The sequence below is a fragment of the Syngnathus floridae genome, unplaced genomic scaffold (genome assembly GCF_059516105.1).
Source record: "Syngnathus floridae isolate MCC-2025c unplaced genomic scaffold, RoL_Sflo_1.0 HiC_scaffold_310, whole genome shotgun sequence".
Taxonomy (NCBI): domain Eukaryota; kingdom Metazoa; phylum Chordata; class Actinopteri; order Syngnathiformes; family Syngnathidae; genus Syngnathus; species Syngnathus floridae.
In genome coordinates this window covers 6,546-31,131 of record NW_028284268.1, presented here as the reverse complement: position 1 = coordinate 31,131, position 24,586 = coordinate 6,546, and the positions used below count along the sequence as shown (strand labels likewise).

Below are 24,586 nucleotides of genomic sequence, written 5' to 3'. Positions count from 1 at the left end.
CACTATACTGCGAGCTGATCTTGCATAACCCTCATTAGCTTACAGGCTGAATTCTTTACGCTATGAAAGTAAAGTAAAAATAAAGACAAGCATCGTCATGTCATTTTTGTTTTGCATCGTTTGAAGTCACCGTTCAGAGACTTACCATGAAGAGGCTGCTGAGGCTTTGCCGGGATTCCTGGTAGACAAAAGCCAAAGACACGAGTCAGCATGCTGTGAGAATCCACTGAGCGTCGCCACGTCTTACCTCTTTTCTTGCAGATGTAGCCCCTTTTCTTCCTGCAATCGGCAAACTTCCAGCGGCCGTTGCTTGTTAGTAAGGAAAGACAGGATGCTCCAAAGAGGTCACCGGGGTCATCTGTAAGGAGACGACAGATGCTCAGTTCCATTCCTCCGCAACATCGCAGGCAAACATCAATTGGGTTTTGGACACACCTCTGTCCATGAACATGTAACCGAACGGGGATCCGTCAGTCCACTCGCTGCCGTCTTTCATGATCTTGTTGTTGGCCCCCAACCACAGAGAGGGGGCGCTCGACAGCGAAGTGTACAGACCTTTGGAGGTAAATGGTAAAATGTGTTTGAAACATTCTCGTTGGCGCTCTGCTCGCTGATGGCTCGCTGACTGCTCATTGGTGGAACGCACTATCGTATATTCCAGTATATTAGCGGTTGTCCAAGGAAACCAAATGCATGCATGTGAGGTCTGGAGCTCTGCCCATGTTGGGGGAATTCAACAGCCCTGATTGCGACCGGACAGACAGACAGCCTACTTTGTATGAAGGCCTGTTCGCGTGAGTCGGCAATGCTGAGCAGGTCGCCTCCGCGGCGGAGGCAGTCGTCTCGCGCCTTCTGCCACGTCTTGGTGGGCCTGTGCTGGATCAGGTAGCAGAAGTCGTCGGAGGATCGGTCCGGCCACCAGCCGCACTTTGCACTCCAGCCTGCAAGCGAGACTCAAGTCATTTGAGGGCAAACCGGTGACAAGAGACCACGTGTCGACTGCTGGGTGGGACGCCCACCTGCCGGCGGAGGAAGAACAAACTCTTGGACCTTGGCTGCAAGGAAAAGAGAGGAGTCATTAGCACTCTTAGATAGAGGGAGCACATGGAAGTGCAAGGTGAGTGCTCTTCATTTTCGGACCTTTTTTACAAATGAATGGCCGAATATTGGTGCAGGGCCAGTCCTCAACTTGTCCAGTTGGCGACAGTGCACAGCAATCACCACGTCCTGTCGGCCCGTTTGGCACCCACGCAATGTTGCCCTGCGGACGACACGCCGAACATGACTTTGCCGCATTTGGTGTAACTTGCGTGTTTGGTGGAACCTTTGCCCTCCGATATGACACCTTCATTCAGGGCAAATGACAACGTTTGTAGACTGCTCTAAATGTTTCATTTACTGTAGGCGTTGCGTCGCTCCACTCAAAGTTGTTCTTGTTCTTCTTGAGTCCCACCCAAGCTTGCAATCCTCCTACATCTGGCGCATGAGCTTGAAGATATCAGAGAAGCGAGGAAATTTAGCACAAGAAGAGCATTCAAATTTTGTGAAGTGCTAGATGACGATTGCTGGTATCGGCAGTTGGTCTTGGCGCTCACCGGCCAAGAATTGGCTATCAACCAGTGATTGGACGCTGGCCAGGTGACCGTTCCATTCTCTGCAGAACTTCTCGGCTGCCTCCCAAGTTCGCTTCATCCCTTCAAAGTGATAGCAAGAGTCCCTGTACAGGAAGTCGCCAGTGCCGCAGTAGGAAGCTGAAGCCACCAAAAAAACATGGATTACAAATCCACAACAAGACGTTGCAGGTGTGGAAAAAAAAGCCTCGCTGCCACTCACTCTCCACTCGATTGTAGCCGAATGCGTAGTCTTTGTAGGAACACAGCCGTCCGTCCGGGCAGGCTGCAGGGGGACGACGTGATTGCAAGTTTTTCTCCTTTGAGCGTTAACGTCACAACGGACGGGCAGACTTACCGTCGAGCGGCCGCTCGCACATGTACGCCAATGAGGATCCGCACGAGCCATGTCTCCACTTTCCAGGCTGACTCTCTACGTGCACACCTTGGTTGACGTACGCGCAGGATTCATTGTTGGAGCTGTTGAAAAAGGTCGGGAAAAAGGAGACACACATGCGACAAACGTGCCAATTTGGAGGCTTTTCCTCCTTTCTCATCAATACTCTCAAAATTCGCAGATGGGATCCATAATCTCGCTGTGTGTTCCGCCTGACAACAAAAGGACGCAAAGAGGTGACCTTCTTACCTTCTATCTTGACGCGAGTCCCAGTTGGCGTAGGTCGGCGTCACGCCGGTGTCGGACAAAGACAGTCTTTTTTCTCCTGCTTCAAAAAACTGACACCAGGCCACGTCGCAGTTCTGCCGAAACCAATCGCAGGTGACGGTTAGGTACCAGTGGAAAGTCAACGTATTCTACCGCTTTCGTCTCACCAGATTGGAACGTCCGATCCAGAACGGCTTGTCGCCCATTTGCTCCTTCACAAAGCTTTCCTCGTGTGTCGAGGTGATGGAGACCAGGTCGCCGCCCTCCCAGACGCAGTCGTAACGAGCCCCCAGCCAACCGTTGGTGGTCTCCATCTTCTTGTAGCAGTTGGAGCCAAAGCGTCGCCACCCTTTGGTCCTTTCACATGTCTGAACGACTGAGGAGACATTTGGGGATTACGCACTCAGTTTCAGGCAAATGCGTCATCTGCATCGACTCACATGAGACAAAAAATTGTGGAGAATTGGCCGAGCATCTCGTCTTACCTCTTCTCTTGCAGACGTAGCCGCGCTTCTTCTCGCAATCGACAACCTCTATGCCGCCCTTGCCACTGAGTAAGGAGTTGCATCGTCGGCCGGGGGGGTCACCAGGGTTACCTGGAGGGAGACCACAGATGCTCAGCGCTCCTTTGTTCCTTCATACATCGGCCAGGTTTTAGACCCACCTGCGCCCAAAAGGACGGAACTCGGTGAGGATTCGTCAGACTGCTTGCTGCCAACTTCAACAATGATGTCGCTGGCGTCCAACCACAAAGAGGAACCGCTTGGCAGAAGCCCTTTGGGTCAAAGGTGAATACAGAACAGAAGGTTGACTGACGCATCTTACAGAGGCAAGTGCAAAATGCTTAACTAAAACAAAGTGTGGGTGACGTCTGGGTTGGGTCCGAGTTGGTGGGGGTCACAAGCTTATTTTTGGTCTTTTCTTTGGAATGACAGAAACTCGACAAAATGTTGACGTGAGTCGGTGGTCTCTCGATTTGACTTGCATGGATTCTTTCATCAAGCACGTCAGCCGCGCCAAAAAGCGCAGCAGACTGTGGACGGCCTACCTCGTATGAAGGTATGTTCGTTCGAGTCGGTGATGGCGAGCAGGTTGCCTCTGAGGCGGGTGCACTCGTCTCGCGCCTCCTTCCAGGTCTTGGTGTGCTTGGAGTTGATTAGGTAGCACAAGTCGTTGGCGGGGTTCTCCCGCCACCAGCCGCACTTTGCACTCTTGCCTGCAAGCAAGACTCAAGTCACTTGAGGGCAAACGAGATTCTGCATGTGGGCTGCAGGGTGGGACGCCCACCTGATGCTGATGCTGACGCCGGAAGAAGCAGAAGAGAAGCTCTGGCCTTGCCTGCAAGGAGGCGAGAGGGGTCAAATATGAGAGAGCAATGAGAAGACAAAGGGCAAATGGGAGGTTGTGACTTTCTGACCTTTTTGACAGATGGATGGACGAAGGCCAGTACAACCCTCAAGCTGAATTTCTCCATTCTCATTCAATTTTGCGCAGTCATCTGAATTTTGAGTAAGGTTCTTTGTGACGTTGTCCTGCAGAGGATACAGCGTGTTTGGCGTTGCAATTGCTCAGATGGCTTCCCGCAAAATTTCCTTCAAAGTCACCTCACTGGTTCAAATCTGTTTTTCTTCTCACCATTCTCATCATTTCCGGAACCAATAGAAATTGTTGCGATATTCCAACCTGAGTTTCAGATTGAAGCTTTCCAAACCCTAAACTGTTAATTTTTATTCTGAAAAACGTTTTCCTGTGAAATGCATGGTGAAATCTTATTGGTTTTTTTTCTCTTATATATCACAATTCTAAGCCATCAAACTAAAGGACTTCTTGTAACAAATTCAAATCTATTTAACAGGAAGACCATTCTTGTCAGATTTCTCCTCTCTATTGAATCAACTGCGGTCTACTAAAACGACACTTTTTAATGTTTTGCTTTCCAACATGACAGCTTCATAAGTGACCATTTTTTAGACCCGCGTTGCAAACGTGTCACTTACTGTAGATGATCCGTCGAGCCACTCAAATTTGGCTGAGCTTTTCTTGAGTCCCAGCCAAGGTTGAAATCCTTTTCGCACGTGAGCTTGAGGAAAGCAGAACGAGCACTTGTGACGATGTTGTGAAACATGGCGGGACGATTGGTCAGTTTGTCTTGACGCTCACCAGCCAAAAATCGTCTGTCGACCGGTGAGTGGACGCTGGCCAAGAGACCTCCCTTTTCCTTGCAGAAATCTTCAGCCGCTTGCCAAGTTCCATTCCTCCCTTCAAAATGGTAACAAGAGTCCTTGTACAGGAACTCGCCAGAGTCGCAGTAGGAAGCTGAAAGCCAAAAGAAACTAATTAGGAAACCACGAGATGGCGCTGGTGTCAAAAGAAGCGTCGCTGCCACTCACTCTCCACTCGACTGTAAGTGTAACCCAAGTCTTTGTAGGAACACGGCCATCCGTCCGGGCAGTCTGCAGAAAGACGACATGGTTGCACTTTTCTCCTTTCACGTCAAACGTGCAGACTTACCGTCGGGCGACCGCTCGCACATGTACGCCAATGAGGATCTGCACGAGCCACGTCTCCACTTGCTAGGCTGACTGTCTCCGTGCACACCTTGGTTGACGTACGCGCAGGATTCATCATCGGAGCTGTTGAGAAAAGTCGGAAAAAGCGAGACACATCCGACAAACGTGCCAATTTGGAGGTTTTGCCCTTTTTTTCTGATGAAAACTCAGCCCCAAAAGCAATTTTTAGAAAGCAATTTGAAAATATCACCGTGCATCCCACCTGACCCAGGATGCAAAGAGGTGATCTTCTTACCTCTGGTCTTGACGCGGGTCCCAGTTGGCGTAGGTCGGCGTCACACTGGTGTAGGACCAAGTCACACTCTTTTCGCCCGCTTTAAAAAACTGACACCAGGTCTCGTTGCAGTTCTGCAGAGTCCAAACTCATTGTCAATGGTGTACCGATAGTGAGCCAACAGCCACTTGCTCGCGGTTCCATCTCAACTACCAGTCGCCAGCCAACAGCAGCCTGCACTTACCAGATTGGAGAGTCCGATCCAGAACGGTTTGTTGCCCATTTGCTCCATCACAAACATTTCCTCGTCTTCAGAGGTGATGGAGACAAGGTCGCCGCCCTCCCAGAGGCAGTTGTGACGAGCCCCCAGCCAACCGTTCGGGGTCTCCATCTTCTTGTAACAGTTTGAGCCGTGAGGACTCCATCCGTTGACTGTGTCACATGTTGGCTCATGATGGGTTAAAGCTGATGAAACATCAAAGTTCCCATGGTCATTTTTCAACCTTTGATGAAAACCAGATTTCTGCATTCCCTTCACGTCACATTTTTCTGCATCGCGCATAAATATATTTATATAATACATATCTAAGTGAAATTTTCAACTCGGGCTGCTACAGATGATTATTTAGCGAATAGAATAGTCACCCATGGTATAGTCACTATATTGCGAGCTGATCTTGCATAACCCTCATTCGCTTACAGCCTGAATTCTTTACGCTATGAAAGTAAAGTAAAAATAAAGACAAGCATCGTCATGTCATTTTTGTTTTGCATCGTTTGAAGTCACCGTTCAGAGACTTACCAATAAGAGGCTGCTGAGGCTTTGCCGGGATTCCTGGAAGACAAAAGCCAAAGACACGAGTCAGCACGTTGCGAGAATCCACTGAGCGTCGCCACGTCTTACCTCTTTTCTTGCAGATGTAGCCTCTTTTCTTGCGGCAATCGTCAAACTTCCAGCGGCCGTTTCTTGTGAGTAAGGAAAGACAGGATGCACCAGAGAGGTCACCGGGGTCATCTGGAAGGAGACGACAGATGCTCAGCTCCATTCCTCCGCAACATCGCAGGCAAACATCGGTTGGGTTTCGGGACACACCTCTGTCCATGAACATGTAACCGAACGGGGATCCGTCAGTCCACTCGCTGCCGTCTTTCGTGATGTCGTTGTTGACGCCCAACCACAGAGAGGGAGCGCTCGACAGAGAAGTGTACAGACCTTTGGAGGTAAATGGTAAAATGAGTTTGAAACATTCTCGTTGGCGCTCTGCTCGCTGATGGCTCGCTGACTGCTCATTGCATGCATGTGAGGTCTGGAGCTCTGCCCATGTTGGGGGAATTCAACAGCCCTGACGGCAACCTGACGGACGGACGGACAGCCTACCTTGTATGACTGTCTGTTCATTTGAGTCGGCGATGCTGAGCAGGTCGCCTCCTCGGAGGAGGCAGTCGTCTCGCGCCTTCTGCCACGTCTTGGTGGGCTTGTGCTGGATCAGGTAGCAGAAGTCGTCGGAGGATCGGTCCAGCCACCAACCGCACTTTGCACTCCAGCCTGCAAGCGAGAGTCAAGTCACCTGAGGGCAAACCGCTAACAAGAGACCACATGTCGACTGCCGGGTGGGGCGCCCACCTGCCGGCGGAGGAAGAACAAACTCTTGGACCATAGCTGCAAGAAAGGAAGAGGGATGGTTATGAGAGAGCATATAAAAGTGCAAGATGATTGGTCGTCATTTTCTGACCTTTTCTACAGATGAATGGCTGACTTTTGGTGCAGGGCCAATCCTCAAGTTGACCAGTCGGCGACAAGGCAGAGCAGCCACCACGCCTTTTCGGCCCGTTTGGCACCCACACAATGTTGCCCTGCCGACGACACGCCAGGTGTGACTTTGGTGCGTTTGGGCTCGCTTCCCACCGCATTTCCTCCAAAATGATGAGTCCTTTTTTCCTCCCACTGATCGATATTTTCTCAACCCTTTCCTACAGTATGACTTGAATTCATTTGACAATTTTCTTCCAGTTAATGCTTCAGCTGATTAATACCTTCAATGTTTATCTCTTTTTGTAACATGGTGATCATTCTTGCCAAAGTCTAACTTTCATTGTTCTGTAGAATTTGGCTTCCGATATGACACCTTCAGTCTGAGCAAATGACAACTTTGGTAGACTGCTCTAAACGTTCCCCTTACCGTAGGTGTTGCGTCGCTCCACTCAAAGTTGTCCTTGTTCTTCTTGAGTCCCACCCAGGATTGCACTCCTCCTGCATATGGCGCGTGAGCTTGAGGATATCAAAGGAAGGAAGGAAATTTAGCACAAGAAGAGCATCGTGTCAGACATTGTGACGCGCTAGGGGACGATAGCTGGCATCGGCAGTTTGTCTTGAAGCTCACCAGCCAAGAATTGGCCCTCAACCAGTGAGTGGACGCTGGCCAGGTGACCGTTCCATTCTCTGCAGAACACCTCGGCAGCCTCCCAAGTTCGCTTCATCCCCTCAAAGTGAAAGCAAGAGTCCCTGTACAGGAAGTCGCCAGTGTCGCAGGAGGAAGCTAAAGCCGCCAAGAAACATAGATTACAGAAGCACAACGGCAGGTGTGGAAAAGAAGCGTCACTGCCACTCACTCTCCACTCGACTGTAGCTGAATCCGTAGTCTTTGTAGGAACACAGCCGTCCTAACGGGCAGGCTGCAGGGGGACGACGTGATTGCATTTTTTTTCTCCTTTCAGCGTCAACATCAATAGAACGTGCAGACTTACCGTCGAGCGGCCGCTCGCACATGTACGCCAATGAGGATCCGCACGAGCCATGTCTCCATTTTCCAGGCTGACTATCTACGTGCACACCTTGGCGGACGTACGTGCAAGATTCATCGTTGGAGCTGTCGGCAAAAAGCGTGAGAAACGAGACACACATCCGACAGACGGGCTACGTTTTTTTTCTCCATTTTCTGATCAAAAGTATAAAAAGGTGCTTCATGGCATGCTCACACAATTTAAAAAAGGGGTTCCAAAATCTCCCCGTGCATCTTGCCCGACACAGGACCCAAAGAGGTGACCTTCCTACCTTCCGTCTTGACTCGAGGTCCAGTTAGCGTAGGTCGGCGTCATAGCAGTGTCGGACCAAGTCAGCTTCTTTTCTCCCGCTTTAAAAAACTGACACCAGACCTCGTTGCAGTCCTGCCATGGCAAAAACAATACTGGTTGTCACTCAAGTACCAGTAGGAAGCCCACTTGCGCTTCCGTCTCACCAGATTGGAGAGTCCGATCCAGAACGGCTTGTCGCCCATTTGCTCCGTCACAAACTTCTCCTCATCCTCCGAGGTGATGGAGACCAGGTCGCCCCCCTCCCAGACGCAGTCGTAACGAGCCCCCAGCCAACCGTTGGTGGTCTCCATCTTCCTGTAGCAGCTGGAGCCGAAGCCGTGCCACCCATTGGTCATTTCACATGTTTGAATGCCTGAGGGAACATTTTGGGATTACTCTGACGTAATAACGCAACGGTTTTTGTCTTCTTTGCTAGAATAAGTCATTCAGTTTCAGCCAATTGCGTCACCTGCATCACCACTCACATCAGAGCACAAACTTTACAATTGCCACTCTGGTCCTCTCGGCTGATAACGCAAGTTGGGGAGAATCGACCGAGCATCTCGTCTTACCTCTTCTCCTACAGACGTAGCCGCTCTTCTTCTCACAATCGACAACTTCCATGTCGCCCTTGCCATGATGTAAGGAGTTGCAGCGTCGGCCGGGGGGGTCACCAGGGTTACCTTGAAAGAGACCACAGATGCTCAGCGCTCCTTCGTTCCTTCATACATCGGCCAGGTTTTAGACCCACTTGCGCCCAGAAGGACGGAACTCGGTGAGGATTCGTCAGACTGCTTGCTGCCGACTTCAACATTGGTGTCGCTGGCGTCCAACCACAAAGAGGAACCGCTTCCCGGAACCCCTTTGGGTCAAAGGTAAATAGAGAACACAAGGTTGAAGCATCTTACAGATGCGAGTCCAAAACGCTTAACTAAAATGAAGTGATGGTGATGTCTGGGTTGGGTCCTTGTTGGCGGGGGTCACAAGCTTATTTTTGGTCTATCCTTTGGAATGACAGAAACTCGGCAAAATGTTGACGTGAGTCGGTGGTCTCTCGATGGATTCTTTCATTAAGTACTTCAGCTGCGCCAAAAAGCGAAGCAGACCGAGGACGACCTACCGTGTATGAAGTTGTGGTCCTGTAAATCGGTGATGGCGAGCAGGTTGCCTCTGCGGCGGGCGCACTCGTCTCGCGCCTCCTTCCAGGTCAAGTTGGCCGTGTCGTGGATCAGGTAGCAGAAGTCGTTGGCGGGGTTCTCCCGCCACAAGCCGCACTTTGCACTCTTGCCTGCAAATGAGACTCGAGTCACTCGAGGGCAAACAAGATTCTGCGTGCGGGCTGCAGGTTAGGACGCCCACCTGATGCTGACGCCGGAAGAGGCGGAAGAGAAGCTCTGGCCTTGCCTGCAAGGATGTGAGAGGGGTCAAATATGAGAGAGCAATGAGAAGACAAAGGGCAAATGAGAGGTTGTGACTTTCTGACCTTTTTGACAGATGGATGGACGAGTGGCACTAGTACAACTGTCGATCTGAACTTCTCCAGCACGATCCAATTTTGTGCAGGCACCTACATATTTATCACGATGCCACGGGACATCAGCCTGCGGACGACAGTGGACATGACTCGAGCGTTTTTGGTGTTGCAGTTGCTCGGATGGCTTCCCACCACATTCCTTCAAAGTCACTTCATTGATTCAAATCGCTCAACTTCATGTTCACAAGCTCTATCTCACAATAAGAATTGTTGCGATGTTACAACCCCCTTCCAACTTTCTGATTGGAACTAAAAAATGTTTCCCCGTAAAATGAACGGTGCACTTTAATTCTACAAATCATGTCATATTTTTTTCCTTGTAAATTACAATGGTCATTTTTTCACTTGTAACATGACTCAATACAAGTCAAAGTCAAATCTATTTGACAGGAAGACCATTCTTGTCCGATTTTTCCAGTTTCAACCAGCTTTGTTCTGCTGAAATGACACTTTTCAACTTTATCCTTCGAACGTAACAGCTTCATTAGGGCAAAGTGACAACTTTTTAGACCTCCATTGTCACTTACTGTCGCTGATCCGTCGCGCCACTCAAATTTGCCATTGTTCTTCTTGAGTCCCAGCCAAGAATACCATCCTATTCGCCGGTGAGCTTGAGGAAAGCAGAACAAGCACTTGTGGTGAAAAATTGCAGGACGATTGCCGGCATGGTGAATTTGTCTTGGTGCTCACCAGCCAAAAACTGTCCGTCAACCTGTGAGTGCACGCTGGCCAAGAGACCTCCCTTTTCCTTGCAGAAATCTTCAGCCGCTTGCCAAGTTCCATTCCTCCCCTCAAAATGGTAACAGGAGTCCTTGTACAGGAACTCGCCAGAGTCGCAGTAGGAAGCTGAAAGCCAAAAGAAACTAATTAGAAAACCACCACGACAATGCAGTTTGGGTGTAGAAAGAAGCGTCGCTGCCACTCAACTCTCAACTTGACTGTAGGTGTGACCGAAGTCTTTGTAGGAACATGGCCATCCCTCCGGGCAGTCTGCAAAAAGATGGCACGGTTGCGCTTTTCTCCTTTCAGCGTCATCATCGCAACGGACGTGTGGACTTACCGTCGGGCGACCGCTTGCACATGTACGCCAATGAGGATCCGCACGAGCCATGTCTCCACTTTCCAGGCTGACTGTGTATGTGCGCACCTTGGTTGACGTACGCGCAGGATTCATTGTCGGAGCTGTTGAGAAAAGTCGGGAAAAGCGAGACACATCCAACAAACGTGCCAATTTGGAGTTTATTTTCCTCTTTCCCGATGAAAAGAAAACCAAAGCTTTTTTAAACCTCATCACATCTTTTCACATGTTTGGAAAGGGGTTCCAAAATCTCCCCGTGCATCTCGCTTGACACAGGACACAAAGAGGTGTTCTCCTACCTTCCGCCTTGGCTTGAGGCCCAGTTAGCGTAGGTCGGGGTTACACCGGTGTCGGACCAAGTCAGCCCCTTTTCTCCCGCTTTAAAAAACTGACACCAGTCCTTGTCGCAGACCTGCCAAAAACAATACTGGTTGTCACTCGAGCACCAGTAGGAAGCCCACTTGCGCTTTCGCCTCACCAGATTGGAGACTCCGATCCAGAACGGCTTGTCGCCCATTTGCTCCTTCACAAACTTCTCCTCATCCTCTGAAGTGATGGAGACAAGGTCGCCGCCCTCCCAGAGGCAGTCGTGACGAGCCCCCAGCCAACCGTTGGTTGTGTTCATTTTCTTGTAACAGTTTGAGCCGTGAGGACTCCATCCGTTGACTGTGTCACATGCTGCCTCATGATCGGTCGATGCTGATGAAACAGCAAAGTTAGCTTGGTCATTTTTCAACCTTTGGTGGAAATCAGAAATCCAGCAAACAGGCATGAAGTGCATTGCCACCTTTATCAGATCACCAAATGATTCCCGAGCGCGGCACCGCTGCTGCTCACTGCTCCCCTCTCCCCCAGGGGATGGATCAAAATCACACGGGGATGGGTTAAATGCCGAGGACAAATTTCACTGCACCCAGATATGTGTGTGATGATCTTTGGGACTTTAACTTAACTTCAATGATCCATAGTCTTAGTCAAGTTTCACCACACCCAGATGTGTGTGAGACGACGATCATTGGGACTTTTGGGACATTTATATCAGTTTTTGGCAGATTAAGTCACCTGTATAGCTGACAATCCCCAACTGACAAGACTTAGGTGGGCATTTTAGGGCTATTAGTCTGAAAGAATACTGTCCCAAGAGATAAACAAGGCAATTTCTTTCACCAGTAGTCACAACAGGACCGCTGAAGAATTTTCAAGTGGCGATATCAAGATGTATTTTAATATTGATTGAGGTTTGAGGCAAAAACGTGCATGTATTGTGTTGTTTTTAACCGTAACGCTTTCCCCGGTAACGAGTTACTTTATTCAGTAATACAATTAATCACTCGACCTCGTTGGCGGGGTTCTCCCGCCACCAGCCGCAATTTGCACTCTTGCTTGCAAGCGAGACTCGAGTCACTTAAGGGCAAGCAAGATTCTGCGTGCGGGCTGCAGGCTGGGACACCCACCTGATGCTGACGCCGAAAGAAGCGGAAGAGAAGCTCTGGCCTTGCCTGCAAGGAGGCGAGAGGGGTCAAATATGAGAGAGCAATGAGAAGACAAAGGGCAAATGAGAGGTTGTGACTTTCTGACCTTTTTGACAGATGGATGGACGAAGTTCACTACATTTTTCGATCGCAACTTCTCCAGCAGTATTCAATTTTGTGCAGGCACCTGGATAACTATGAGAATGCCACGGGACATCATCCTGCGGACGACAGTGGACATGACTCGAGCGTGTTTGGTGTTGCAGTTGCTCGGATGGCTTCCCACCACCTTCCTTCAAAGTCACTTCATTGATTCAAATCTCTCAAATTAATGTTCACAAGCTCTATCTCACAATAAGAATTGTTGCCATGTTCCAACCCCCTTCCAACTTTCTGATTGGAACTTTTCAATAAAAAATGTCTCCCCGTAAAATGAATGTTGCACTTTGTTTCTACAATTCATGTCACTGTTTTTTCCTTGTAAATTACAATGGTCATCCCTCATAAATCTAAGACATTTTTTCACTTGTAACATGACTCAATACAAGTCAAAGTCAAATCTATTTGACAGGACGAACATTCTTGTCAGATTTTTCCTTCTATTTCAATCAACTCTATTCGACTAAAATGGCACTTTTTAACTCTTGCCTTCTAACATGACAGCTTCATTGGGGCAAAGTGACAACTTTTTAGACCTCCCTTGCACACATTGTCACTTACTGTAGATGATCCGTCGCGCCACTCAAATTTGCCATTGTTCTTCTTGAGTCCCAGCCAAGAATAAAGTACTCTTCTCCGGTGAGCTTGAGGAAAGCAGAACAAACACTTGTGATGAAAAACTGCGGGACGATTGCGGGCATGGTCAATTTGCCTTGGTGCTCACCAGCCAAAAACTGTCCGTCAACCTGTGAGTGCACGCTGGCCAAGAGACCTCCCTTTTCCTTGCAGAAATCTTCAGCAGCTTGCCAAGTTCCATTCCTCTCCTCAAAATGGTAACAAGAGTCCTTGTACAGGAACTCGCCAGAGTCGCAGTAGGAAGCTGAAAGCCAAAAGAAACTAATTAGGAAACCACGAGATGGCGCTGGTGTCAAAAGGAGCGTCGCTGCCACTCACTCTCCACTCGACTGTAAGTGTAACCCAAGTCTTTGTAGGAACACGGCCATCCGTCCGGGCAGTCTGCAGAAAGATGGCACGGTTGCACTTTGCTCCTTTCAGCGCCAACATCGCAACGGACGTGTGGACTTACCGTCGGGCGACCGCTTGCACATGTACGCCAACGAGGATCCGCACGAGCCATGTCTCCACTTTCCAGGCTGACTGTGTATGTGCGCACCTTGGTTGACGTACGCGCAGGATTCATTGTCGGAGCTGTTGGGAAAAGGCATGAAAACTGAGACACACATCCGACAAACAGGCCAATTTGGTGGTTTTTTTTTTCCTCGTTCACGTCCTCGGATAATGTGCATCCCACCTGACACAGGATGCAAAGATGTGATCTTCTTACCTTCCGCCTTGGTCTGAGGTCCAGTTAGCGTAGGTCGGGGTCACACCGGTGTCGGACCAGTTCAGTCTCTTTTCTCCCTCTTCGAATAAGTTACAATGGTCCTTGTCGCAGACCTGCCGAAACCAATCCCGTTGTCAATGGCGTACCAAAAGCTCGCCAGCAGTATGCTTCATCGAAAGGATTTGATATTAAATATCCCTTGAAGATTGGGGTCAAACGTTTTGTACTTGAAAAAACAAAACTCGTATGTACTTGAAAAAAGGGAAACTTAAATCTGAAAATAAACGAGCTGATCTTAAAACTAGAAAAACAAAACAACGTAGTAAAACAAAACACTTGTGTGAAAGTGTTTTTGAGTTCGCCTTGGTAATATTTTGGAATAAAGTATTTATTTTCAGGTTTCATCGCAATTCATTTTCATGATTTGAGATCTTTTTTCCAGTTGCATGTATTCAGATTCGCATTATTTTCAGGTTCAACTCTTGTTTTTTCAGATTGGGATCTTTTTTATTCAGGTTCAAATCTTTTTCAGTTGTAATCCCAAATCTGGCGTGGGGCGAGGTGCTCGCTGAGCGGGGCGTGGAATCACAAAGGACAGCTTAAGTGGAAGGCTTAATTGGAACCACTGCCCAGACAGAGACAGCGCTCTCAGGGAACGTAAGAACTAAAACAAATGGATTTTAAGGGCAAAGTTCAAAACGTTTGACCCCAGTCTACTCCATACAACAGCCGCTTGCGTTTCCGTCTCACCAGATTGGAGAGTCCGATCCAGAACGGCTTGTCGCCCATTTGCTCCTTCACAAACTTTTCCTCCTCCTCGGAGGTGATGGAGACAAGGTCGCCGCCCTCCCAGAGGCAGTCGTGACGAGCTCCCCGCCAACCGTTGGTTGTGTCTATCTTCTTGTAGCATTTGGAGCCGTGAGAATTCCATCCGTGGTCTGCGTCACATGGCGTATGACGGGTTACACCTGATGAACCATCAAAGTTGCCATGGTCATTTTTCAACTCTTGGTAAAAACCAGAATTTCAGCAAACAAGCAAGAATGCACGCCACCTAACTGTGTCACCTGCATGACTGACAATCCACCATTGACAAGACTTACAAAGGACTTGGGAATTTAGGGCTATTAGCCTGAAATAATAGCGTCACAAAAATATCAACAAGGCACATTTTTTCAGAGGATGACCAGTTTCAATATGCTGAATAATTTCAAGAACTGAACGGAGGCGATTCAGTCCAATTCTGTCGTTCTGCCACTCGGAGAAATAAGTTTTTCTTTTTTTTTAACTCAAGTTCTGCCCACACGATGGCGCTACAGGTCTAAAATCGCCACATCAAAACTTTTTTTTTTTTTCATCGACTGCCAAAAGATACATTTGCAATAAAGGAAGACGTGTTGACAAGTCACGCCTCTTGTTGTAACAAAGCGACAGAACAAAGTCCTTCTGCTCTTCCCCCCCCCCCAACACACACACACAACACACACGTTTCAAAGTATTTTCCCTTTTTTTTTTTATATATTGGAATGAGACAAACTCAATGTGTGGTTGCGAATATTAAAGCCAATAGTGGTCTCCCTATGTGACGCGCGTCAAAGTCAACGCGCGTCAAAGTCAAAGTCAAAGTCTCCTTTATTGTCAATTCCTTCGCATGTCAAGACACACAAAGAGATCGAAATTACGTTTCCCACTATCCCACGGTGACAAGACAGAGTTAGTTTTGTTTGGAGGGATGGACAAATAAAAGTGCAAGGTTAAAATCAAAGTGGATCATATGATATTCTTTTCGTTTCAGTTGGATCAATATTGCACGTCCTATTAGATATAATAGGAGATCTTTACCAAGAGAGATTTGATCACTTGTACTTATCCTTACAATGATGTACGACTTTAATGTAGAACGGACATCTTCAATACTGACTATTTGCTTATTTTCACGACAGTGCATGTGAGGAGAAAAATAGGGCGTCTGCCTTTCAAGGAAAGTGATACTCTGTATACACTGGATACAATGTCCCATTGTGTCTCGCAATCAATCAGCTTGTTAAAAATGTACAACATAAAAAGACAGTTTGCACTCACATGACTCAAGAAAAAACATTGACCCACAAGGTTTACGTGCATAAGAAAAATAGTTAAGTGACGTCAAGAACATCCACTCTAACAACTCAATTTGGGTCAAAGATTGGACCGAATTTAGGTCACAAACCAGACCGAACTGTTTTGCGCAGAACGATCCATTTTTATACAAAACTCCAAAAATGCCAAAACATCCCATAGTAAATTCACCCAGCTTCCTGAGTCGGTCCAGTTTTTAACCCAGCAGCGGATCCGCACTGCAATCCGAACCAAATGCCTCCTTCCAAAGTTATAGTAAGAGTACAACATTCGCAAGTTGGACATTTTCTTCAAAGTACTCACCGGCTGCGCCGCTGTACATCAGCCATATGACGCAAACCAGGTGGACCAGCGCCAGGCGCACGGCCAGCGGGGCCATCATGGTGACGGAAGGCCACCAGAGAGGCTATTGAACGCAGATATCACGATGTGGTGCACACACTAGGTCCGCTCAAAACAGGTAACGGCCGCCGAACGGGCGCTTGCTCCGGTGCTGCTGCTGCTGCTGCTGCTGCTCCTGCTCCTGCTGCTCGGCCCCCACCCACGTGACTCACGCGCCTTCGGAAGAGCGCGTTACCGCGGAGACGCTCTTTACGTGTGCACGTCTTTGGTTGCGGTAACGCGATATTATTTTGGCCACCTTCGCCCAAACTTTTGACACCACTTTTATTCGGGATGAGGAACAGGGGACGCAAGCAAAAAAGAGGGACAACCTCTGTGCATGGTCACTTAAACCTACGTCTCAAGCTGAAGCCAAGTAATGCGTAAAAGTAATTTTTACTCGACATTGGTCAAAGTGGATTCAGCTTATGACAACGTTGGCTGACAGAAAGAGCACACACTTTGAGTCACTGAATCAGCTGACAATTTCTGATCAATTGTGTCCGAGCAGCAATGAGCAGGGGGACATGTCACATTTTGGGCTAGGGAGCCTAATGCAGGCAAGCAGGTCTATTCCACAGAAGGAATGTCTTCTTAAAAGGCACTGGCGGTCCGAGACAGTTTTACCAAGGGGATTGTCTCCCTTTTTGTTGCATATAGTCAACAGGGTTGCAAGAAACGTGTTGAGAAGAAAAGACGTCAATTAACTGCAAAAGATTCGAGAGGAATCAAAGGTGAAGCCACCAGGAACCCGTTATCCTCTGGTGTTGTCATAGTTCAGAACTACAACCTACCTGGAGTGTCAAGAAGTACAAGGTGTTCTGTGCTCAAAGACATGGCCAAGGTAAGAAAAGATGAAACCCGACCACCACTAAACAAGAGGCACAAATTGAAACGTCAAAACTGGGCCAAGAAATATCTTAAGACAGAGTTTAAGATGAACTGATGAGATGAGAGTGACTCTTGACGGACCAGATGGATGGTCCTGCGGCTGGATCAGCGTTGGGCACAGAGCTCCGTTTTGACTCAGACGCCAGCAAGGTGGAGTCCTGGTATGGGCTAGCCGCTAGCGGGACCTTTTCGGGTCGAAGATGGACACAAACTCAACTCCCAAACCTACTGCCAGTTTTCAGAAGATACTTTCTTCATGCAGTGGTACAGGGAAAAGTCAGCATCTTTCAAGAAGACCATGATTTTTATGCAGGACAATGCTCCAGCGCATGCATCGAAGTACTCCACTGCACGGCTAGCCAATGAAGGCCTTAGAGATGAAAGAATGATGACATGGGACCCCTTCCTCACCAGACCTAAAACCTATTGAGAACTTGTGGGCCCTTTTCCAACGGGAGATTTACAGTGGGGGAAGACAGTACACCTCTCTGAATAGTGTCTGGGAGGCTGCGGTTGTTGCAACACAGAAAGTTGATTGTCAGCAGATCAAGAAACTGACAGACTCCATGAATGAAAGGCTTATGGTTATTGAAAAGAAGGGTGCCTGTATTGGTCACTGATTTTATGGGGGGGGAATTGTCAGAAATGTTTTGAGTTTTTTGATTATTATTCTCACTTAAACAGATGACAATAAACAAATGATGTGTGAACATTTTTGTTTTTCATTTAGTTGCATAATACTTCTGTACACTAATAATTCCCCAATAATTGTGCACACACAGATTTTCTTCTTAGAAAGCCAAAACCTCTGTTTTACTTTATGAGATAATCAGACTGAAGTTTATTAACATTTTGGATTGACTGCGGTCACTGTAGTCATAAGATTAATCCTGAAAAATACAACATCCTAATAATTGTGCATAAAGTGTAGGTGCTCTCGTGAATAAGTGAGTGAGTGTATGTCATCACTGACAAAGACAATTGTGCAATCACAGAGAGTGATATTCTAATTGATGACAATTCAGGATAGCTTAGGAGACCGTGGCGGCCCTTCGGCGGCGCGGCACCTTTGAATGGCCTTGAGTGAAACCAAGAGGATCACTGTGCTGGATACATTTGTTACCAGCAGCATCTTGTCGAAAATATGTCTGTAACAAATTCAGGCTCCAAGATTAGAGGTGGCAGAGAAAAGAAACCGAAAGCTAACACACACACTCACAAACAAAGCCTAACTCTCTCACACATACACGCACGCACACACACGTGCACACACACGCACATGCACACACGCACGCACACGCGCGCACACACACACGCACACACACACATATGCTGCAGTCGAGCTACACTGGGCACAAACCCGACAAAGAGCAACATGTATCTATTTGGGGACAAACGTTTGCTTAATATGTAGCTGTGGGTCTGTGAGTAAGGTTGCGTTTTCTTTTCTCTGCCTCCTCACTTGTTTCCAGCACAGTAATGCTAAGGCCAGCTTGGTTTCTTTCAAGGTCATTCAATGGCCACTGTGGAGCCAGCACCATCTCTTTGCTGTCCTGAATCTTCATCAATTTGAATTTTACTCAATGTGATTCCACCTGCCACAATGTTCTTTGTCAGTGATGACATACACTCATTCATGAGCGCACCTAAAATTTAGCCGGACTATCATTTAGGTCCTAAATGATAGTCCGGCTCACTTTTACGTGGCACATGTCAAATGGTATGCGTGTGTGCGCGCGCGCGTGTGTGCGTGAGTGCGTGAATGGGAGAAGTGTGGACACCTCGAATGGGGGAAAAAAAAATAATAAATGAAACGAATGAAATGAAAGACAAAACTTTTTGTAAAAAATGTTCACAAACAGATTCATTTTTTATATTCATTGTCCCCTTAAAGCAGTGTTTTTTAACCTGGGTTCAGTCGTACCCTAGGGGTTCGGTGGGTCGGTATCAGGGGTTCGGCAGAGCCTCCACAGCGGGGGTCCGAACACACCTGTACGTTATGTAAATTTGTGATGACGCTAAAGTCACACTGATTTTGCATTGTGTTGGTTTTGTTCTTAATTCATGCCCGGCTCATTTTGTGCACCAGTAAAAAAAATCTGTCTTGAATTTGAAAATAATAATAAGAAGAATCATTTTTACTATAGAGGAGTTCGGTGAATACGCATATGAAGCTGGTGGGGTTCGGTACCTCCAACAAGGTTACGAACCACTTTCTTAAAGTAAATACGCAAACGGCATCGTGCACAAGTCGTTACCATTCCAAGCCAATGGGTGGCGGAAATGCACTAACGCAGTTTTCAACCGCCATTAAAACATGAAGAAGAAGAGCACTCGCTCTTCATCCTGTTTGAAGACGAGTCCCGCATAATATAAATGTTGGCTGAGGAAGCCCTTTACGAAATTCGTTTCAATTTTACAAAGTTATGTATTTAGCTCGTTGCCGGTGTTACGTGAAAAACAATCATAGGTTGGACGGAACCCAGCATCGATTTCGAAGTTTACAAGTTTCCGAGAACCTTGTTAACAACGGTTGTCAGCTGACTTTAACATGGCCCAACAAGCTGCTGCTTTGCAGACCTACAACAATGAACTCGTCAAGTGTAAGTGGTTTATTGATTAGTCAATCATGATGAAGGTTCCTCCTGGCTGCCATGCATGCCCATCAGGTTGCCCATATTTCCTGGGACCTTGTCCGTAACTATTTTAGTCATGGGTCGATGAGGCGTCGTGAAGCTGTGTCACTGAGTGCTGACATCTATTGGACCCTAAAAATACTACAGGCAACCGAGTTGACAGACTCAACTGTCACTGATTTGATGACCTAATATATAAATTAATTAAGTAATTATATTTTATATTGTATTCTTTCACACATTCATTTAAATTTAAAACGTATTTTCGTTTTTTGTTAGTCAATCAATAATGTGAACATGTATCATAACATGAAAATCTAAGAACGTGTTGTGAAAGAGGATGCTTGTGCACTGGGATGTTTTTTTTTATTATTACAAATTTTAATTTAAAACAATACGTTTTTCCAATGTTTTGAAATTTAGCCTGTTGCGCTTTTTGGACACAGTTTCTCCAGCCGTTGAAATCACCCGCTCACACGGCACAGATGAGGCTGGAGTGCGGTGCAATGGGTCTTTTGATTGTCCCAGTATCTTACTTGGGGCTGCTCCATAATTATTGATAAACCGCAAAAGATCAGATATTGTTTTGGCAGATCCATCCTGACCTGCTTCCTTTAACAGAGCTTTGGCGTGCTTCCTAAACAGGCGATACTGCTGCTGTTTCGGTCACGTGACTTTCGATATGCGATACACGCACCGACACGGACTTCGCTCCATGAGCTCGACACATGCGCCGACGCATCAGTGTTGCCGGACCCATCACTAAAGATGATACTCAAACGCATACACATGAACAAGTTGATTCACATGAACTGTGAACATGTCAACGTGACCTCTATGAAACCCAAAAGCTCCAAAGCAGCGTTGACTTTTTCCATCCAAGGGCTGCATACAAAAAAGTTTAGTGCCACTTTGACAGTCCACCTTTATTCTACACAATAAAACCAACCAATATTACCAATCCTAGAATGCATTAGTTTGTATCACAATCTGTTTTATTTGACAGTAGTGCTTAAATTTAATCTGAAGAGGTTTGGTCTTCCGAATTTTACACTTGGTATTAATGTATGTTCAATAGTAGATATAAGATCTAACGTGAGACCTCTTTAGGTGCATGTATCATGTAGGTTTGAAATTTACTGTGCTGTTCAAATAGCTATAAAGTTACATTTGATTATTCAAATCCAGAATTTAATTTGGCTTCTACCAGAAGAAAAAAAGTTGCATTTCCATTGAAGCTTTCTTCTAGGCTGTCCAAACACAATACTTTTTTTTCTCTTGTTTGTCCTTCACAGGTTTTGATGACCTGTGCTCCAAACGGGAAGAGTTGAGCCTTCAGATCAAGTTGGAGGAAGACGAAAAGGAACGACTCCAGCATGAGATTAGCAGCCTCTCGGAGAAGCTGAGCAGAGTTAATGAAAGCCTGGCACAAAAAACGGCTGCACACAACACCATAGACCGCACCATCGCAGAGACTGAGGCTGCATACACTAAGGTGTTTGTCATAATTACCGTGAAACCCAAACGTTTATTTCTTGACTGTTCTTTCACACTATGCCACATAATTGCTGCTTTTGTTAATATTTTTGAGTTGTTTAGTTCATCAGCCAAATAGTTGCAGACAGCTGATGTTGAGCTCTTCAACTGCAGTAATTATGGCAACCTATCAAGCCAAGAACAAAAAAACAAACACCGGCTTTGATCTTGTTATTGTTTCATGTAACTGTCTGATTTCTTCCCACAGATCTTGGAGAGTTCGCAGTCTTTACTGAGTGTCCTAAAGCAGCAGGCAGGAAACTTCAGTAAAATTTCAGAGCAACGGCGAAAAGAGCAATGATTTGCAGAGTGGTTCATAAAAGACTGCACAAGGAACCGTTTCAGCATTTTGGATTTATTTTAGTTTTGGTACCAATAAATATCAAATTCTACTGTACCATGCATCTGATTTATTCCTGGACGTATCACGTGTTTCTTTTGTCATCATGGGTTGCGGCAAAAAAGGTACTGCGGCATTCACTTTTTGCAAAAAGGGTTCAGGTTTGATTTTTTTCTCAGCTCAACTTTCCATTAAAATTTACAAACAGCCATTCCTGAACAAACATAAAACAATTAAACATAAACCAGTTAAAACAATAAAATGTGTAGCATCTCACGCCAAGGTCTACGCAAAAGCCTCAAAAGTGAGTTTTATGGTGAGTAAGGTGATACTCCAAAGTTTTCACACAGTCCAAAATGTTATGTTCACTAATGATTTTTTTCAAGGAAATCACTGCAGTAAGATTCATGTCAAGATTTTGATGACTTCTTTTAAATAATCTTGCAAATCATTTTTCTGTTCTGATACTAAATCATTTTGTCTAAATTAGGTAATATATCTCCCTTATTGCACCATTATTATTTTTTTTTGTTCTGAAGACCATAACTCAAATGTTGAAGCACATGCATACCTCGAGAACCCAAGATGTTTTTTTCTGTCACATTCGAAACACCGCCAGTCTAACAATAATTGTGAGTTATTATTTTTTTATTAGGCCTCAAATGCTGCGACATATGTGAGTACATATGTACATTTGTGAGTTACCCATGTAGTAACTCACAAAAGATACAATTCAGGCTAGTCTTGCTAAAAGTTTTCAACAAATTTTTAACATGAATTTCTACAACCATGTGATTGTAGTGGTGCTGTGTGAAAATTATTGAAAAACGGTGATTTTGTAATTGCACAATAGCATCACGTGATGTCAAGGAGCAACTTTGGCATCAACTAGCTCATTTAAAATGACCAAGTCCCTCCCTCCCTCCCTCCCTCCATCCTGATCAGTGCACCACCGTGCCCCCTTTATCGGAAAGTTTTGTATAATGATCATACTGTTAAATAAATACCTTTGTTGGGGGTGACTTTTTCCATACAGCTCCTTTTGTGTCGGAATATTTACAGTCGCTGAGTCTGTAAGATCATACCCGCTCAACAAGCCGCCCTTTGCGTAATTTTTGAAACGTGACATCAAAAAGAGCTATATTAATTACGTCATCGTAACGAAATGGCATGCATGACCCATGTTTTGTTTACACGCGGTTGAAGCGATGTGAGAGAGGAGCTCCGCCATGAGCCAACAAGCTGCCGCTTTGCAGAATTACAATAATGAGCTCGTCAATTGTAAGTGATCATACTCTGTTCTCTCAGCAGCGTCTCTTACTGCTTTTTGAAGTAGATGTCTTTAGAGACAGCAATGCTCGGTTTTCACACTAAACTTTGTGTAAATTAAATTTGGGTGTCAGTGGAGTAATAGGTAAAGTGGAACATTTGCACGTCCAAAACCTTAGCCCTTTAAGCTTTTCACTTTTGAAAGGGACACGTCTTCCGGTTGGATATAATTAAGGGAGCAGTTGAGTTAAAAAAAAAAAATCTAACTGATCTTTTTGTGAAATCTTTGTGTGGTGATGTGTTGTAAGTTTCCCCCCTTGTCAGTAATCAGAGGTCTAGTCAGTCACACAACAGATTCAAACCTAGAACTTTGGGCTGTGAGACAGTTATTTAATCATTTAACACCATTTCATCCCCCAAAATTATTTGACACTTTTTCATATGCTGCGGTTATTTTCAGTTAGTTAGGGAGTGTGCAAAGCAATAAAAAAAACTTTTACAAAACAACCTGTTTTGAATTTCTTTTGTGCTCACTAACTTTTCACAATGCCTCCCCCAGCATCGTACAGGTTAAATAAAATCAGCAGAAGGGCACCCAGGTGCAGTAGAGCTAATGTTTTCTTCCACCCTTCAGGTATTGAGGACCTCTGCTCCAAGCGGGAAGAGTTGAACCGTCAGATCAAGCTGGAGGAAGAGGAGAAGGAACGACTGCAACATGACATCCGTGTCTTCTCTGGTAAGCTGAGTAAGGTCAATGAAAGCCTCGCACAAAGAATGGCTGCACGTGCCACTTTCGACCGGACCATTGCAGAGACTGAGGCTGCGTACACCAAGGTAAGTGTCAGGCCTACCCTGTCAATGCTGTCCACCTCTCAATTGCCCTCACTAATTAGGCAAAATCAACTAACACGCCACTGCCACTATTATTCAAGTAGAATTTGATCTACTGTATATTTCATGTAATTTGCTGCTCTTCTCCCAAAAGATCTTAGAGAGCTCTCAATCTCTGTTGAGTGTCCTGAAGCATGAAGCCGGAAACCTTGGGAAAGCGTCAGAGCCTCGCAAGAAAGAACACTAATGCAGAGGAAGTGGATTTTAAAAGACTGAACTTCAAAAGAAATGGTCATATTGTATTTTTTGTAAAACAGGTATGTTGCGATTGTTTCTTTTGAAGCTATGCACACAGCACTCTGAATGTGATGGACAATAAAAGCGCTATTTGCAACAATGTCATGAGATCCCATAGATGCTCAACATTCTATTTATTTTCTATTTCTTTTATTGATTTTATTCAATCATGATCAGGTTTCTTTGACAAAATCAGAGAGACTTTTATTTAAAAAATCTGTTCATTGTTGTGGTGGCACAGTGGCACACTGGTTAACACGTCCACTTGGCTTCAGCATGCCGGCAATACCTTGTGTGGACAAGTGGAAGGGAAAATGGATGTTTTGTTGTTGCAATTCTTTTTTTTTTCTTCAGTTCAAATTTACTAACTATGAAGATCATCATCATCGTTACTATATTTTGTACGTGTTATTATTATTATTATTATTATTATTATTATTATTAAAAAATAATAATGATAACAATAATGTCATCATGTAATACTTTTTGTATGTGTATCGATTGTAAAGCATGTTTTAGTGACATGTTTTTATAGAAAGTACAACTGTATAAATTGTAGGAAATGTATC

General features: G+C 45.9%; 3 protein-coding genes across 8 annotated transcripts; 2 read left to right on the top strand and 1 right to left on the bottom strand.

Moving 5' to 3' along the window:
- Positions 1–31: 31 nt before the first annotated feature.
- LOC148377193 (macrophage mannose receptor 1-like) lies at positions 32–22,671 on the bottom strand. 6 transcript variants are annotated; one of them, XM_088368300.1, is made up of 55 exons: positions 22,628–22,671; positions 14,469–14,686; positions 13,719–13,831; positions 13,461–13,582; positions 13,328–13,390; positions 13,098–13,253; positions 12,935–13,017; positions 12,321–12,435; positions 12,197–12,241; positions 11,221–11,441; positions 11,042–11,154; positions 10,725–10,846; positions 10,592–10,654; positions 10,355–10,510; positions 10,192–10,274; positions 9,614–9,731; positions 9,490–9,534; positions 9,251–9,418; positions 8,882–8,992; positions 8,703–8,813; positions 8,295–8,503; positions 8,111–8,223; positions 7,804–7,925; positions 7,669–7,731; positions 7,440–7,595; positions 7,239–7,327; positions 6,792–6,912; positions 6,683–6,718; positions 6,437–6,604; positions 6,152–6,271; positions 5,963–6,073; positions 5,861–5,893; positions 5,303–5,523; positions 5,080–5,192; positions 4,786–4,907; positions 4,665–4,727; positions 4,435–4,590; positions 4,272–4,354; positions 3,692–3,806; positions 3,562–3,612; positions 3,323–3,490; positions 2,939–3,049; positions 2,760–2,870; positions 2,442–2,650; positions 2,257–2,369; positions 1,969–2,090; positions 1,834–1,896; positions 1,596–1,751; positions 1,400–1,488; positions 1,141–1,261; positions 1,020–1,055; positions 774–941; positions 436–555; positions 248–358; positions 32–178 (listed from the first exon to the last, which is right to left on the bottom strand). In XM_088368300.1, the coding sequence occupies exons 1-55, from the start codon at positions 22,650–22,652 to the stop codon at positions 96–98; spliced, it is 6,297 nt and encodes a 2,098-aa protein (XP_088224426.1). In that variant the 5' UTR covers positions 22,653–22,671; the 3' UTR covers positions 32–95. The 6 variants fall into 6 exon arrangements, with proteins under 6 accessions (XP_088224426.1, XP_088224425.1, XP_088224427.1 ...); XM_088368299.1 differs by lacking the exon at positions 22,628–22,671 and adding an exon at positions 16,140–16,397; XM_088368301.1 differs by lacking the exon at positions 22,628–22,671 and adding an exon at positions 14,773–15,139.
- LOC148377194 (microtubule nucleation factor SSNA1-like) lies at positions 19,414–21,677 on the top strand. Its single transcript, XM_088368306.1, has 3 exons — positions 19,414–19,711; positions 21,040–21,239; positions 21,489–21,677. Exons 1-3 carry the CDS (start codon positions 19,660–19,662, stop codon positions 21,579–21,581), a joined length of 345 nt encoding a protein of 114 aa, XP_088224432.1. The 5' UTR covers positions 19,414–19,659; the 3' UTR covers positions 21,582–21,677.
- Positions 22,584–24,117, top strand: LOC148377192 (microtubule nucleation factor SSNA1-like). Its single transcript, XM_088368307.1, has 3 exons — positions 22,584–22,901; positions 23,524–23,723; positions 23,875–24,117. The coding sequence occupies exons 1-3, from the start codon at positions 22,850–22,852 to the stop codon at positions 23,965–23,967; spliced, it is 345 nt and encodes a 114-aa protein (XP_088224433.1). The 5' UTR covers positions 22,584–22,849; the 3' UTR covers positions 23,968–24,117.
- Positions 24,118–24,586: the final 469 nt, after the last annotated feature.